At 41.2% G+C, this 17,124-nt stretch overlaps 1 protein-coding gene across 3 annotated transcripts in view; it reads left to right on the top strand.

The window, feature by feature from the left end:
* The first annotated feature begins 2,684 nt into the window (after positions 1-2,684).
* The window catches only part of BNC2 (basonuclin zinc finger protein 2), a 466,221-nt gene continuing 451,781 nt past the window's right edge, over positions 2,685-17,124 (top strand). For all 3 annotated transcript variants that reach the window (XM_070480546.1, XM_070480545.1, XM_070480549.1), the window contains exon 1: positions 2,685-2,789. In XM_070480546.1, coding sequence (XP_070336647.1) covers positions 2,787-2,789 — 3 coding nt within the window. In that variant the 5' untranslated portion in view covers positions 2,685-2,786. The remainder of the gene's footprint in view (positions 2,790-17,124) is intronic.

The raw sequence follows: 17,124 nt of genomic DNA, 5'->3' as shown, positions 1-17,124 counted from the left end.
ATTTAGGGTTTTGTTTGAATTGCCATACAAACTCACTGGAGGAAATAGAGAGACTGGAAATTCTCTTATCCCAATTGCTTCTGTAAATTCCTCCACCTTCTCCAAGGGTTCCTCCTCAGCCCAACACATTCCCCATCTTTATAATGACTCTCCAGAAAGGCACCAGAGCCCAAATACACATATGTTGCCTCACATAAACTGTTTGTTTGCTAACATCAAAAACAGACAAATCTGGAACCAACCAGGAATGTAAATTACAGGTTGCTCAGTGAGGAGTAACTTCTGCCTATTGGCCAGTGTAGGTGCGCAGCCAAAAAAGTACTGTGTGAATACAATTGTTTGGCAATTGATGGTCTGTCACTTGTCCAAAGCGGTAAGTGTGTGAATGGATTTGTATGGGTAATGACTCCGAAATTAGCAACTAGTTTTTCTCATCTCTCCAGGATACCAGAAAACACATTTGAACTTGACTCATTTCTAGAGAATTCTTGCGATGATCCTGAGTGGCTCAGAATGCACATTTGGTCATCATTATCCCTTGTGTAATCAGTTTCTACAAACTATAGGATGATGTTACAGTTATGTTTACGGAATAAGAGAACACACTCCACACCTTAACCAAATCATTTAAAGATGAGCCTTTTTAGATATGGATATATAAATATATATAGCTAGTCATTAGATATCTAGTCTATACTTTGATTTTTACTATAGTGAGCGAAGTAATCTTCTGATTCCCACTAGAAACCTCCAGATGAACCATGTGCCTAAAACTCCAAGGAATTTAATGTATAATATTGTAGGAGTGTCCACTAGACAAACCTTTCCAGGACAAGAGAATTCACAGAAGCAGAAATGACTTCAAACCTGTTCTGAAAGGGCCTAGAAATCATGAGGAATTTGGACCGAATCAGAACACAGAACTGCAGGTGCGGTGGCCCCACTGTTCAAAAGTTGGATCCATGTGAATAATAAGCCTAATCACATTTTCAGAACTGCTCTGGCTAGTTGGGCTACCTGGTCTCTCGTAGTCTCAGGAGCCACGGCTTCTGAAAATTTTAATTGCGAAAATACATTAAACTTAAGAGCAGGCTGTGCATCAAAGAAAATAAAACTTCTTCGTAATTCCAAGGCTGCGTATTTCCAAAGGAATTTGATTCTGACCTCTGAAGGCAATGGGGGCAGTCTCTCCCTCTACTTCGGGGAAGAGAAAAAGAAAGGAGGAATGATTTTCTCTTTTTAGTAGTAACCGGTAACCAGACCTGTTGTTCTGCCAAGCAAGCGTTCGCCTTCGCCGATTCTGATTGCCAAGTGCTCAGGGAGTGGATGCTCCAAACCTGCGCCTGCCTTCCTCCCGTCAGATAAGCAGAAAGTTTGCTCAGGCTATGATAAATCTGCACAACGCGGAGATGTTTTTGGCACAAAATGTACGTTAGGAAGATGACGGTGATTAAACGCCCCCCACCCCCCCGCCCCATTCTTGCGGCCGGGGAGTGTGTTTTGCCTGCACTTAAGAAATGTCTTTCAGCGGCAGGCGTGTGCGCGCTGAGCCTGCAGCCAGCGTTTTTGCATCTCCAGGGCAGGGTGACTCGGGCCGGCTGAGTGTCACCCAGAGATGTGACCGGTCTTCCCCCCGCGGGCATCCGCGGAGGCGGCAGCCTCGTTCCTCTCTCCGGGCGTCTCCAGCCAGAGGCCCAAGGCCCAGACCAAGCGAAGGGGAAGGAAACCCTCGCCGCGAGCCGGCTTCTGGGCCGGTACAAAACACGCCGCCCCCAAAAAACTTTTTTTCCACCAGCCGCGCGAAACTTTTGCCCTTTTCGCCCGGCACGTTCTGGTTCCAAGTTGCTGGCCCTTTAGGGTCTCCTCCGCTTCCCTCGCCTTCTCCCCGGGGGGCGTGCGGGGACCGGGGGCTGATCCCCGAGCGGGCCAGCTCGGCGGGCACGGCGGAGGAGGGGAGGGGAAGGGGAGACGAGGAGAGGGCGGCGGCGGCTCGGGAGGAGGAACTGGTCAAAGGGGACCCTGACGGCCGAGTGCCCGAAAAGGAAAGCGACGGCGCGGTTTGCTACAGTCGGAATAAAGTTCGCGCCCTTTCCTCGGCGTTTCGCAGCCTCCCCTCGGCTCTCTCCCATTCCTTTTTGACAGCTGGGCGCTCGCGGCCACCTCCACCTCCACGCCCGTAACCCCCGGGGGCGCCAAAGTTGTTTTCCATCCCCAGAAAGAGCAGGGGGGAAAAAGTAACAGGGGGAGGGGGGAGAAATATACATCCTCCTGCACCAACTCGGTAGAAATCGGCGGACAAACAACTAAACTAACCTACTTTTATTCTGCAAAAGGCAAGCAACATTGTAGTCACCGACAATTTGGGAGAGAGAGGAGAAACTTGTGGGACTTGCAGGTCCGTCCGAGGTCACCTCGCCGGTTACCCCCCACCCCTGCCCCCAGCAGCCCCCATCCCGGCACAGTCCGTTCCTTTTTTTTTTTTTTTTTCTGTCCCGAAGAGCCAGGGGAACTCAGCAGGCTCCGACCTGGGGAGCAAAGGCGACCCTGGGCGCGTGTGTAAATCAGTCACCTGAGCGCAGAGGGGCCGCGGCGAGGGCGCGCGCTGGCGGGCGGGCGGGCGGGGAGAGGCGGAGGCGGCGAGAGCGGCGGCCCGGAGGAAATCGGGAGGGGGAGGGAAAGAAAGGCCGAGACAGAAGGAGCGTGAGGCGGCCGAGGGGCTGGTCCAGGCGCGGCCGCTAAGAGGAGACCAAGAGGCGGGGGCTGCACTTGACAACCAGCATGCGGAGATGGTAAGAAGTTTCCACCCTCCTTTCCTTTTTATTCTAGACTTCGGAAGAAAGGAGCCCCGCGCCCGCGCGCCTCGGGGGCCGCTCGGGGGCCCTGTTTTCCACCAGTCCTGCGGCGGGAGGTAGAAGGGAGGGCGGGCAGGAAAGGGGAGCCCCCGGTCCACTCTGCTCCCGAAATCACCCCTCAACTTGGCCCGAGTGTTGGAAGAGAGCTCCAGGTGGGAGGGCGGGTGTGTGCGCGGGCTCGGGGGGTTCGAGAAGGTCGCCCCTCTCGCGGCCCGCGGGCAAGGTGAGCGGCAGGCGAGCGGACGGCTCCAGGGAGTTGGGACGGGCCGGGAGGAAGGCGGGGGCTGATGGAGCGCTGGAAGGAGCTCCGGGAGGAGAGGCACGCCGTTTGGACCCACGGTAACTTTTAAAACTTGCCCGCGGGTGCGGGACCGGCGGCTGGGCGTGGGCGCCTGGGCGCGCTGGTGCGCCGCGCGGGGAGGACACCGCCACCCCGTCCCTGGCACCTCTGCTTTTCCCCTCTCCTCGCCCTCCCATTCGGGAACCCTTCCTTTGTAAATGAAGAAAATGTAGGAAGTGCTCCTGGAGGTTTTCTGAAGAATGTGCAAAACGCTGGGCAGCAAAATCAACCTTAGAGAGAGAGAGAGCGATTTGGAAGTGCAATTCGACACTAGCCGATTCTTGTTACTTACACATTGATTGCAGGGTGGCATTTGGGGCCCGGAGAGGGGGCAGGAGAAAAAAAGGAAAAAAACCAAACACCTAGCCCTAGGTGAAGTTCTCTATAAAGTGAGGCTGAGATTTAAAAAAAAAAAAAAAGTTCCAAGTCCAAGTGGTGGAAATGGGGAGGCTTGCGAAGCGAGATTTCAGCACAGCCCCTCCGCCCGAAGCGGCTTCTCTGCAGCGAGGCAGCGGGCAATTAACTCGCCGGGTGCTGAGCGCTCTGTCCGCTTTCGGGGAAGTGATTTGTTAGAGATGGGGCTGGACCACTCCCTTCCTTTTAGTTTGCCCTCACCCTTTGCTGCTATTGTTGCCCCCTCTTGGGAATCTGATATACCGTGTTCCGCATGTAGATGGACTATGTAAGAGAAAGGGAGATAGCGGGTTGGCATTTTTTTCTCTTCCCTTCCCCCTAATGTGACATCTCTTGTTTCACTGATCAAAGTCACAACTGGAGTGTAGGAGATGGCGACTGTCAAATGCAGGCACCAAAAAAAAAAAAAAAAAAGAAAGAAAGAAAGAAAAAAAAAAGTAGCGTGAGCCCAAGTCTGTGGTTACAGTAACGCTGACAGAAATTAAAGTGGTTTTGAAAGCAGCGTGCGATTTACGGTGGTTCCCATTTACCCTAGAGTCAAGCTGTTGTAAAACTGATGTACAAAAGACATCATAAAATAATCCTGTGTACCCAGGATTAAAGTGGCAGAAAGTGGCCTGTTTTATTGTTTTTTATGTACTTAGTGGACAGTTGCAATGGTTGGAACCTGTATTTAAGTGGAGGCGTCAAAACAAAATATTAAGTATATCTATTTAGCACTCGAGGGTTTTTCTTATAGCGGCGTTTTATCCAAGAACACTGTAAAAGCCAATTGTAGGTATTATTTTCTTTTCCCTTCCCCCCAGCCTACATACTATTTGTCCACACATCTATTCCCTAATACTAGTCATTTTGAACAGTGGTTAAGCACATTTGTCACCCGCTGCTTTGTATTCTGCAGTTTCAGATGTTACTGTGCACACACATACATTATTTAAGTGGTGGAATTTATTTTTGTGTAGTGTGTATGATCTGAGGACTTACTCCAGTCATGAGACCCTGTGCAAGTTAATAGAACTTGCTTCACCTTTTGGAATCACCCCCAACCCCCTAGAAAATCCCTTGTGAACTTTCATAGGGTATCTGTGTTTTATGTTACATTTGTAGCTGCTTTATTTAAACTGTTCAGCCTTAATGAAGCTTTCTGTTCCCGGAGAGCAGAGTGTTTAAAATCCAGATTGCTAATCACTTGACCGAAGTACAGGAGTAGCTTCACCTGAGGGAAGCAATACTGAGCCTGGACGTGAACTCTATTTGAGTATCCTGTGAGAAAAGTCTCAAACCGTCTTTTCCATCCTCGAGAATATTAAGTTCGCTGTTGTTTGCATGTAAGGCTTTGAAAAAGAACCAACCCTCGAGTGATTTTAAAAATAAATAGAAAGAAAAATATTAATGGCATTCGTACCTTTCCAATACCTGATTTTTTTCTTCCCCCTGAAATGCAAGATACCTGTCAGGCAGGGGTATGTGATTACAGAAAGCTGCAGACAAAAGCAGAGGTGACTATTGCTGTATTAAAATGTAAGTGTTGCAGTTTGAATTTTCATGTGAGAGTTTTCGAGTTCAGTGCTTTACATAACATTTTGTCCTAATCTTGCTTGCTGTCAGGGATGTTTCATGGTTGTGCAATTCCTGCAGTCAAGAATGCCAATTTGCATTCCAGGAGTGTCATTTGATTACTTTTATCTGCACAGCTCCAAGACCAGCCCAGACCTCTCGTTTCATCTTGCCATGTCACGAGTCAATGCTGTGTCGTCTTTTCAAAAATCTGCCTGATTTAGACAAGAAAGAAAAGTACTTTCATGTTGCAGCCGCAGTCCCCTGCTAACTTGTCAGCAGCAGGATATGATTCACTTGGGCCCAGAAGAATGGAACAGAGAGGCGGGTTAGGCGGTTCAATAAAGCCCACGGACAGGTAGTGTGTGACGTCCCCAGAGAGCCACAGTTAATGAAGAACAGGTCTGCTTAGTTCTCCACACGCTGACCTGGTGCTGTCCCCACAGTTTTCTCATTTGATCTTTCCCAGCAAATTGATCTTTTCTTGTATTTTTTTGCCTTCCAAGTTAGTCCTTGTGGGACTGAAATTAGCAGAGCAACTTAAGTTGGATAATACAGCTGTTCAGAAAAGAAGAAATTGGACACTGGCTCAAAAAGAGGTGGGGGGGGTGGAGGGGAGCTTTTCTTTTTGTTGTTGTTTCTGGGAATATTTCTTATATTAAGGGAGCCCCAAATAGGTGATGACTTGAAGGTAGTGTTTTCCTTTATTTTTAATTTTAGAGTTAAGGTTCCACACCATTTTAAATGTTCCTCGAGTATTTGAAAGATAATCGTAATGAGTAGGATTTAGCATTTTTTCATATTCACTTGTTTGAAATGATTTGCTAGTCGACTTTGTGTCTTTTATGGCTATTGTAAGGTAGACTAAATATCAATGTCATACTTGAGCTGTATTATTTATATTCTTCTGTATCACGACAGTTCCAAGTTATCCAGGGCTGAATGGCATAAAAGATTAAACAATAAAAATTATTAACAGTGTTATGTATAAATATTATGGTACATGGACATGTTTTCTACATATTACCACCAGCCTCTTTTATAGAAATACCACAAATACACTATTAATAAAATATTTAAAAAAATTTTCAAGATCCTGAATTTAAGTGTAGGTTTTTAGAACTGAGACCAGATTACAAGTTCGAATTTCTGTAGATGGCTATTCTTGCATGTCCTTATTTTTTGATCAAACTTAATTTTAGCAAGTGAGTAAATCTAAGTTGGGAATGTATACGTCCTTTAAAGTTTCACTTATAGTATTTTGTATATAAAGCTTAGGTTGGAAACAGCTAATAGATTCTTAACTCATTGCGAACTTGAGGAGCAGTACTTTCTGAATTCCTCTGCAGCTGGTCTCATTTACCATCTACATCCTTACAAGAAACAGTTGAAAAACGTTTCTTGTGAAAGGGAGGCAGCCTCCTCAGATCTTTCCTGTTGGATGGGAATTACATAGGATCATTGGATCATTGGTTAGTAAACTCCTCACTGAAGAGCTAGAGGGAGCCTCATGATTTTATTAGGTATACTTAAGGTTTAAAAAAAAATCACTCTAGCAATCAGAATGTTGCAGGAAAAGAGTAGATAATGAGTACTGGCTTAGTATTTAGGCTTGGAGATGCTATTGTAGTTTCTCTCTCTCTTTTTTTTTAAGCTGTGATAGAAGCAGCAGAACTTTCTACAAGAACAGTCAAAATAGGATTTTCAGGGTTCTCTCTTTCAGATGGTCTGAAGATCAAGCAAAGTACATTCACAAACATTTTAAATCTGTTTTGATTTGCTAAGGACTGCTTGTAGCTTTGTCAACTGATAGAGGTCGGTTAAAGAGGCCAACCTTCAAAGTTGTATTTACTGGAATTTCCTATCAAATCACTGAGGAGGGGATACCTTCTTTCTGTTCACTCTGGACAACCTCCTGTCTTTTTGAAGTAGTTTGATGCAGAACTGCCCTACTCTGGAGAGAAGACTCCTTTCAGATAAATACTTCACAGTATAAGCATAAATAGTAAACCATTTATAAAGCTGATGTATCAGAGATCAATAAATTAGTTAAATTTAAAGAAATAGAATTTAAGTGGTATTAAATTCAATATTATCTAATTTCACATTTATCACTAAAATTTGGGATACATTTACCTTAAATGGTCATTGATCATAATTGCAGTTTAATATTTATATGCTAGCTTTTAGTAGCATTACTTTGCACAAACTTATTTACCATTTAAGTAAATAGTATAATCCGGTGAGATAAACTACCCAGATTGGTCTTTTTTTAATCTCCAGCACAGTAGCTCTCATTATGTTGCTAGCCAATAAAAGCCTTTATTTGTTGCTTATTAGAACCCTCAGTACATGCAAGAGTTCAGCTATAATTTAATTTGGCTGTTCAAAGAGGCTCTCTTGTTTTAAAACATGTTCTCAGTACGCTTTTATAATTTATTGAGAACCTATATTCTAACTTCGGCATATGCATAAGAACACTTTTACAGAAATATCGTGTTCTAACGTTTGGCCATAGCAGAATCACACATTTTTTTCCCCTTTAAAAATAAATCTGTGTCTAACAATGTCAATTTCTTTTTCTTTTGCTTTATTTTTACCTTGATGTTTTGGAGCATTTTTCCCCCCAGTAATTTGAATAGCTTTGTAATGATTATTTATACTCAATTTCTCATGGAACATAACCTTCCCTTAAGGTGTAGTGAGTAGGGCACTGAAAAAAAGTTAATTCCATTATTAAGAATTCTAGTTGGGGACATTTCACTGTTGCAGTCATTTGGAATTACAACAAAGTTTACCTTGTACTTCACACATTACTAGGGTGATAAATTCAGTTTCTTTACAAGAAACTGCTGGGAAGTTTTGCAGAGAGTGGAAGATGGCTTGAGTGTTTTGGTTGGTATCATTTGCAACAAACCACTGAAGACTAAAACTTGACTATAGAACTCTAAAATGAGTATCAGGAATTCTTCTGCAAGGAAGGCAGAATGTGGAGCTGCTAAATGAGTCACTGCATGTATATCTTAGCAGTGGGAATCACATCAAGCCAGCCCTCCAGATACAGTATTTAATAGTTGTCAAAATGTACAGTATTGTTTTGGAACTTGTGGTTCACGAGTTCATAGTCTCTTGCTTTTTTGTGTTCAGTACAAAGATGTAACAGCCCACACAAAACATTTTTCTCTTATTATGACCTTACATTTGCCAAAGTGCCCCATGCTGAAATTCCTTTTCAGTATCTTTTTTTTTTTTTTCTCAGTCCAAAGCCAGACGTGTACCCAGACACAAAAGCCTCTGTGTATAGCAAGCTGTTTTAAATATTGTGACTCGACGATGTGCTGTCCTGTCTCTGCTTGAGCCAAGGATCTCTGCTCAGTGTCTGTGGATTACCAAGCTCCTTCTTTATTGTACCTCTTGTCAACCATTCCTATTCATTTAACCTTTCATTAGTGTCTGTGCAGCTTCACTGTCTGGAAAGGCAAGGAAAAACCGAAAGGCCCCACTGTCACAGTTATTAGATTTCTCGGTTACATCCCAGCAACCATAGAGAAGTGAGAGGAGACACTATTGTCATGCGCGCTGCTGTCCTGGGGTGCAGCCCTTCTGTGCACGTCAAGGACATGTGCCACATGTTGATATGCGTCCCGGGGATAAATGCACAACACGGGGGATAGGCTGCCGCTGGCAGTAATGAGCTTTGTGGGAGTTATTGCAGAGACCAACAGTTTGTGATGGAATTCTGCTTAACAGGCCAAGGAGATAGACCGAGTTGAGGGCTGCCAAGATTTGCCTGTGCGGAGCTTAAGTCAGTCACATTGTTTTCAGCTAAACTTCCTTTGAGGGGAGAACCGATACATTTGACCGTAAGGAGTAGTCTTATTTTCATTTCTTAATCTTTCAGAGGACACAAGTGATGTTTCTGGTGACTATTTAGTGTATTATAACTAGTTTTTATACTGGCGAAATCCTGCCTGTGAATGAATCTATTTGTAGTTTGTCTTACTTCTTACGTATCTAAACGAGAATTTAAGAGATATTTCCTGGATGTCATATTTGTGTTTTCAAATCCTATGTTACTGTTTCCCCCTGTTGATTTCCCTCTCGCATCTTTTGTGTTATTACTTGATGCTTTAAAAATGCATTTGCCACGTTGCTTTAGTGTAAAGGAAGAAAAAAATGATCATTGAATTATTTGCAAATTATAATAAAGACCAATATGTGCAAATTTTGGATTGGAAAATGCTACTCAATATCTTAAAAGATTCACTGAATTACCTTTAAAGAATTCTCAAGACATTTGACTAGAAAATGGTAAATTATAATACCTGTATCTCTCTCTATACACAAGTTCACTTTTTTTAAATTAGGAAAATGTTGCTAGGGGCGACTAGAATATTTTTTGTCTTTCTAATGTAAATAATTTTTGTCAGTTTACTAAACTGGTTTGGTGTTCCCCCATAGCTTTGCAAAAATAAACGATATTACAGAATCCTTGTAAAGTGATTTTTAAGTTTTACATGACCTCACCGTTTTTAGCCAAGCCTAAAATTTTCATAGTTATACTTGAAAGTTTCTCTGGTAAGTTCTTGAGAATTCTTTTTCATGGTATCTTGTGGGCTAAGATATCTTTGTTTCAAGGAGGAGAGATGAGCTATTTCCATGTTCATTTCAGGTAGGATGATCCTCCCCAGGAAAATACATATTCATTCAGTAATTGACAGCTAAGTGCCCAGCCAGCCTAGGGCCATGTCCCAGTCTCTGGACCGTTGGGTGGGATATTCTATATAGACTGAAAGATGAATGTACCTTGATCCTCTCGGGTGACCTTGTGGCCTTCCCATGATCAAGGCAGGGATATGTTAATTTTCTCTCTTTTAGTGTTTCTGTTCCCATTCATTGTGGTTTGTGGTAGGAGAAGTAGAAGAGGAAGGAGGGGCTTTCTAGGCTATTTTATCTTCCCCCAGAAGCCATATTGTAGTTAAAAAGGAATGCATGGCAGGAGCTGGTCTCTACACCAATCCCGCACCTATCCTTCGTACAATCAGTATCTCAGTTGGCTGATCACACCTTGGAGAGCGATTGTACCACTATCCACTCCGAAGTGAGAATGGCCATGAGCCTGGGCTTAGAGGCAGGTCCCAGTCTGGTCTACCTAGGACTGAGAGTCTCCATTTCATCCTGGTAAAATAAGTGATTTTTGTAATTTCTATGTTTCTTTTCAGTTGGAACATGTTATGTTTTATGTGATAGGACTATCTAATCAGAGCCATTAACCATTTTTAATATATATAATTTTAACCAATTGTATATATTGAGATACAATTCATATGCTTAAAATGTCCAATTAATAGCATTCCTTGGTATGGCTATAGCATGTTTTATTTGTTCATTCCTCCAATGACTGACATTCGGGTAGTGTTGACTTCTTTATTATTACAAGTAATACTGCTGTGAACACTTGTGTACATATGTTGCATTTTCACTTTCATTAGGGATATACCTAGGAGTGGAGTTGCTGAGTCATGTAACAGCTGTCTTTTCACCTTTTCAGAAATTTCCAGATCATTTTCCAAAGCAGCTGCATATTTACATTTCCACTAACTGTGTGTAAGTTCTCTAATCTCTTCATGTCCTCTCCAACCTGTTACTGTTGGTCTTTTAATTTTAACAATCCTAGTGGGTGTCAAGTGATTTTGATTTGAATTTTCTGGAGTGTTAATGATGTTGGGCATTATTTTATATGCTTATTGGCCATTTGTATATCTTCTCTGTATAGCAGAAATGTCTTAAATCCTCTACTCATTTTTCATTTAGGTTGTCTTTTTGTTGTTGAGTTGTAAGAGCTCTTTATATATTCTGGTGGTGGTGGTGTTTAGTTGCTAAGTTGTGTCTGACTCTTTGGAACCTCATGGACTGTAGTCTGTCAGGCTCCTCTGTCCATGGGATATTGGTTGCCTTCTTGAGGTGATCTTTCCAATCCGGGAATTGAACCTGTGTCTCCTGCACTGGCAGGTTGTATTCTTTACTGCTGAGCCAGCCAGGAAATCCCTTTTTTATTCTGGACACAAGTCTTTGATTAGATACAAGATTTGTAAGCATTTTCTCCCATTCTGTGGGTGGTTTTACTTTTTTTACAGTGTCCTTTGAAGCACAGAAGCTTTACATTTTGATAAAATCCAATTTAATTTTTCTTTTGCAATTTGTACTCTTGGTGTGCTAAGGAACCATCTTCTAACTCAAGGTCATGAAGATTTACTCCTGTGTTTTCTTCTAAGGGGCTTCCCTTGTGGCACCAGTGGTAAAGAACCTGCCTGCTAATGCAGGACACATAAGAGACATGGCTTTGATCCCTGGGTTGAGAAGATCTCCTGGAGGAGGGCATGGCAACCCACTCCAATATTCTTGCCTGGAGAATTCCATGGACAGAGGAGCCTGGTGGGCTACAGTCCACAGGGTCACACAGAGTTGGACATGACTTAGTACATAGTACTTTCTTCTAAGAGTCTTATAGTTTGAGCACTTACATGTAAGTCTTTGATTCACTTAGGCTAACTTTTGTGTTTAATATGAGTAGGGGTCCAGCTTCATTCTTTTGAATGTCGATATCTTAGTTGTTGCCAGCACTGTTGTTTGACAATATGAAGTATTTAAGTAGGATAGTCACATCTGTCCTGTGACTGACTTATTTCACTTAGCATGATGTCCTTGAGGTTAATGCATGTTGTAGCACATGACAGGATTTCCTTTTTTTTTTTTTTAAAGGCTGAGTAATTCATTGTATGTATGTACCATATTTTCTGTACCCATTGATCCTTAGATGGACATTTAGATTGAGTTTCACGTGGCTATTGTGATGCTGCTGCAGTGAACATGGATGTGCAAATACCTCTGAAAGGTTCTGCTTTCAGTTCATTTGGATATATATCCAGAAATGGGTTACTGGATCATATAGTAGTTATCTTTTTAATTTTTTAAGGAACCTCCATTCTGTTTTCTTTGGCTAAAGACCCATTTTACATTCCCACAACAGTGCGCACAGGTTTCAGTTTTTCCACATCCTTGTCAATGCTTGTTACTTTGTGTGTGTGGTGTTTTTTTTTTTGAAAGTAGTGGCCAAACAGATAAGAGGTTATATCTCATTGTTTTGACTTGAATTTCTCTGATGATTAATGATGTTGAGTATCCTTTCTTTCTTTCTTGTTTTTTTTTTTTTTTTGCGTCTCTGTGTGGCATGTGGGATCTTAGTTCTCTGACCCGGGATCAGACCCATGCTACCTGCGGTGAAAGCATGGAGTCTTAACCACTGGACTGCCAGGGAAGTCCCCTTTTGCACATTTTTAATTGGATTATTTGATTTTAGGTTGTGGCGTTGAGGAGTGCTTCATATATTCTTGATATTAACCCCTTATCAGAAATGTGGTCTACAAATATTTTCTCCCATTCAGTAGATTGCTTTTTCTGTTGATTACTTCCTTTGCTCTACAGAAGTTTTTAAGTTTGAAATAGCCCTATTTGTCTTTCTTTCTATTGTTGCCCTTAGCAGTATGCTTTTTCTTTTTACTTTATAAACCCCATGTATTTGGAAATTTAATGTCCACTTTTAAATGATTGGTGTATCTAAGAAGCCATAACAAGGAAAATTAGAAAATGGTTGTAACAGGATAAAAATGAAAAGAGAATTTACCAGAATTTATTGCATGCAGCTGAAGCTGCTCAATGCAACTAAATACAGTGTGGAACCTTGAATAACATATGAAAACAAATAATGGACACTAGCATAAAATTTTGTGAAATTTGAACAAAATTGCACTTTAATTAATAATACCTTAGTAGTTTACCTTTAAAAATCAGAATTATCTGATCCTTCGAAGAGTAAAGGCTACATTAGGAAAGTACATCTATTATTTGGGTAAGAAACTCTTGGTGGTACTCCAGGGGACAAGAAATATGTCCTCTGGTAGCCAAAAGGTTATAGCTTTTAGCTCCCTGAGAAACACCCTGGTCATACTTTGATGTTTCTTAATTATCATTGAGTTTAAAAGCATTCTAGGTGTTCTCTATAAGAGATACACATCATGCCCTGGAAGGTGGTATTAAGTACCTAGAAATAATTGTTTTTAGTTTAATAAATACCTCAAAAAGAAAAAAAAATTATTGAGAAAATTTGTCTTCCTGGACATTCCTTTGTAACTAAAAATACCACCCACCAGTGATTAAAACTGAAAAATTACTGTATGATCTCAAACCCAAACTAATTGGTCCACTTAAGTTTTAAATAAATGCATGTGTGTGTGTGCTCAGTCGCGTCAGTTGTGTTTGACTCTTTGTGACCCTATATAGCCTGCCAGGCTCCTCGTCCATGGAATTCTCCAGGCAGGAATACAGGGTTGCCATGCCCTCCTCCAGGGGATCTTACCAACCCAGGAATCAAACCTGTGACTCCTGCATCTCCTGCATTGCAGGCAGATTCTTTACCCACTGAGCCACCAGGGAAGCCAATTTAAATAAATACTATGTTCAAATCTGGCATGGCACGTTTGGAGGCGCGAGCTTGTTTAAAGTTTACCTGACAAATTTTGTAATTAAAATACCTGATTGTTGAATTAGAGAAGCTTGAGACCAAATGAAAGGTAAGGTAATTTGGATGACCTAAAACAATTTCTTCCCTTAAAGATGTAATTTTTTCTTTATTCATGCTAATAAAAGACTTCTATTTATCTCCATCTAAAGTAATTGCTTTTGTAGTATGCTGATGAGCCAGTCTTGCTTAACTGCATTGTCTCTTACTGGCCTTTTACCAGTTAGTTTGGACAAAAGTTTCATTATTCATTCAGTATCAACTATTAATTAGATGGCTAACTGATCAAATATATATGTGGAGAGTATGTATTTTTCCTTCTGTAATGTTTACCTAGGTTATATAAAAATTAATTAACCAATTTTAAATAGTATCTTATAATATACAATTACTTTTCTCTTGGTGAAAATTCTAAAGAGGATTTATAATCATTTATAAAAATTAGTATGGTAGAAAATCTTATATTTACCATACACTTGATTTTTGGTTTTAACAAATTTCATTATGCCAAATGGCACATTTTTATTAATGTTGAGCAATAAATTAATGCTGCTTTTCCGTTTCACATATTTTGACGTGCTTATATGGATCTTGTTTTATATATTCGTGGAATGACAGCATCATGTGTACTTTAATTTGTGTCTTTCATGGTTTAGGGATGTAAAGTATGAAATTACCTGGAAAAATACAGCCTTACAAAGTAAGTTTACTGACTCCTCTGTCCTGTGGTGTTTAATCTTCCTGTAATGCACATTTTACACTAATGGATTAGGGATGTTTATTCTGTTAACATGTGTTATGCTAACAGGTATGCTTCTGAAAGTTCAGTGTGATAGTTCAGTGTTTCCTTTCATTCAAAATGGTGATGGAAACAAAGCATTGTATTTGTTCAAACTGGTTTCCAATAGACTAAAACGTTAATTTTGCTTCAGAGTACGTTAACTCTGAATGAGATGAAAAAGTAGATGTTTTTTAAACTCAAGAATTCTGCCATGTGTTAAACCATATTTTTTTACCCTATTAGGTGTCGTTTGCAAAAAAAATATTTTCACATTAAGTATTTAAGTCTGTTCATTGGCCTTTGCAGCATCACTTATGTCCATAAACAGCAACTAGTCACTGACAGGACACTTCTGTGTACAGACAGTGATAATTAGATCTAATGAAATTGTGTGTGTGTGTGTGTGTGTATAGTGACAAACCGATAGTCTACAACTTCCTTATGGGAGAGGGAGAAAAGAGTGTAGGGGGAAGGGTTTCACACTTAACGTGCATTTTCATATTGCAGTATCACCTGATACAGTGTTTCTGTAGTTTTAGGTATATGTATGGATAGATGGATAAATATTGAGTGTATCATTGAATATTTCTTTTTTAAATATGTATATCTTATTTGGCTGTACTGGGTCTTAGTTGTGGCATGTGGGATCGAACTGGTGCCCACTGCATTGGGAGGGTGGAGTCTTAGTCACCAGACCACCAGGGAAGTCCTTGCATATTTCATTAATAATGTCAAATTGTGTTTCTGAAATGCAGATATGCCAAAGTAATCTGTCTTTGTATGTTTAGAAATCTAATGTTTTGTCAGTACTCGCTTGAAGGAGATCAGTCCTTCATGGACTGGTTCAGCTTGTTCCCTGACTGAGGGTTGGAGATTACATACCTATCCCCACGTGCATGCACACAGACCATGTGAACGTGTGTATGACTGCAGACCGTATTAGGTGGAATACTTCCATACTTCTGTTGGCATGCTTAGCTCATTCTCTCCTTTTGTAGGCACATTTAAGTAGGGAATCAAATTATAATACATGTTGCTTATTGCTTGATGAGCTTGGAATTTGAACAGAGAATATTAAGGATGGAAGTGGACTGTGTAAGGGCTTCCTCTGTCTCTAGGGAAATCCTTTCCAATGTCCTCTGCTATCTACAGTGCACACTTCAGACTCCTCACTCCTGGACTGTGCTTGGAAGAGCATTGACAAAGTTGACCCCTCTTCCTTTTTTTCTGCTTCCCATTCACCTTCTGATTGATAAATTCTTTTTTCTCTGGATATGTTAATATTCTCAAGCAGCTATTAGTTAACTGTCCTGGGAGCTACTTGTTAAGGTGACTTTGCATCTGTTTGGGTTTTTATGGATATAATGCAGATGGCAGTCTCATTGATTTTAAATTTCTTCGGAGGTACCTCATGCTGCAACATTACATGTAATGTGTTTTGTATATGGGTATGTGAGAATGGTGGGAAGCAACAGGATAAGACTGCAGTTTCCTGGAGGAAAAAAAATGCATAAGGGAAAAAAAATAATAAGGCTTAAGACCAGTTAAATACCTTCTACAGAAAGTTTCTATTGTTTAATAGAAGATATTATTTCTCTTGTAGAGAAATATCTCAGTTTGAGGCTGGCTTTATATATATGGATGGAATGGGCTCCCCTGTGGCTCAGTGGTAAAGAATCTGCCTGCAGTGCAGGAGATGTAGGTTCAGTCCTTGGGTTGGGAAGATCCTCTGGAGGAGAAAATGGCAACCTACTTCAATATTCTTGCCTGGAAAATTCCATGCACAGAGGAGCCTGGCAGGCTGTGGTCCACAGTCACAAAGAGTTGGACATGACTAAGCATGCAAGCACGCCTTATATATAGATGGGATACACTACAATCTAGAGTTTAATAGGAGTGTGTGTGTGTGTGTGTGTGTGTGTGTGTCTGTGTGTCTGTGTGTGGAGGGGGGTACATTTAACCTATTGCATCTATTTTCTGTGATAGAAGTGAAAGTGAAAGTCGCTCGGTTGTGTCCAACTCTTTGCAACCCCATGAATTCTCCAGGCCAGAATATTGGAGTGGGTAGCCTTTCCCTTTCATAGGGGATCTTCCCAACCCAGGGATCGAACCCAGGTCTCCCACACTGCAGGTGGATTCTTTACCACAATGGAAACCCAAGAATACTGGACTGGGTAGCCTATCCCTTCTCCAGAGGATCTTCCCGACCCAGGAATTGAACCTGCATTGCAGGTGGATTCTTTACTGACTGAGCTATCAGGAAAGCCCGTGTGATAGAATAAATCTGTCAATTACTTTGGGATTCTATTTTCTATTATACATTTAGGACCAAGATTAGATTTTAAAGATTCTTAATGTTTCACATTGTGTGATATTCAACATCTCTTTGTTATACTATTTTGTGGATGCCAAAAATGACCAAAAAGATAAATGACTTTGCATTGGTTGATTCCAGAAACTTCTTTCACTTTGGTCTTTTATTCTCTTTAGAGAACTTTAATATCAATTAGATTTTGACTAGGGAGAAACATTTGTTAGGAGAAGAGAAGGTAGGAGGATAAGGCACTGAATATCTCCTGAGGATAGACCTTGGTGGACTAGG

This window comes from Odocoileus virginianus, chromosome 18 (genome assembly GCF_023699985.2).
Source record: "Odocoileus virginianus isolate 20LAN1187 ecotype Illinois chromosome 18, Ovbor_1.2, whole genome shotgun sequence".
Lineage (NCBI taxonomy): Eukaryota > Metazoa > Chordata > Mammalia > Artiodactyla > Cervidae > Odocoileus > Odocoileus virginianus.
The sequence above is the reverse complement of the archived record's forward strand: the minus strand, read 5'-3'. Positions and strand labels throughout refer to the sequence as shown.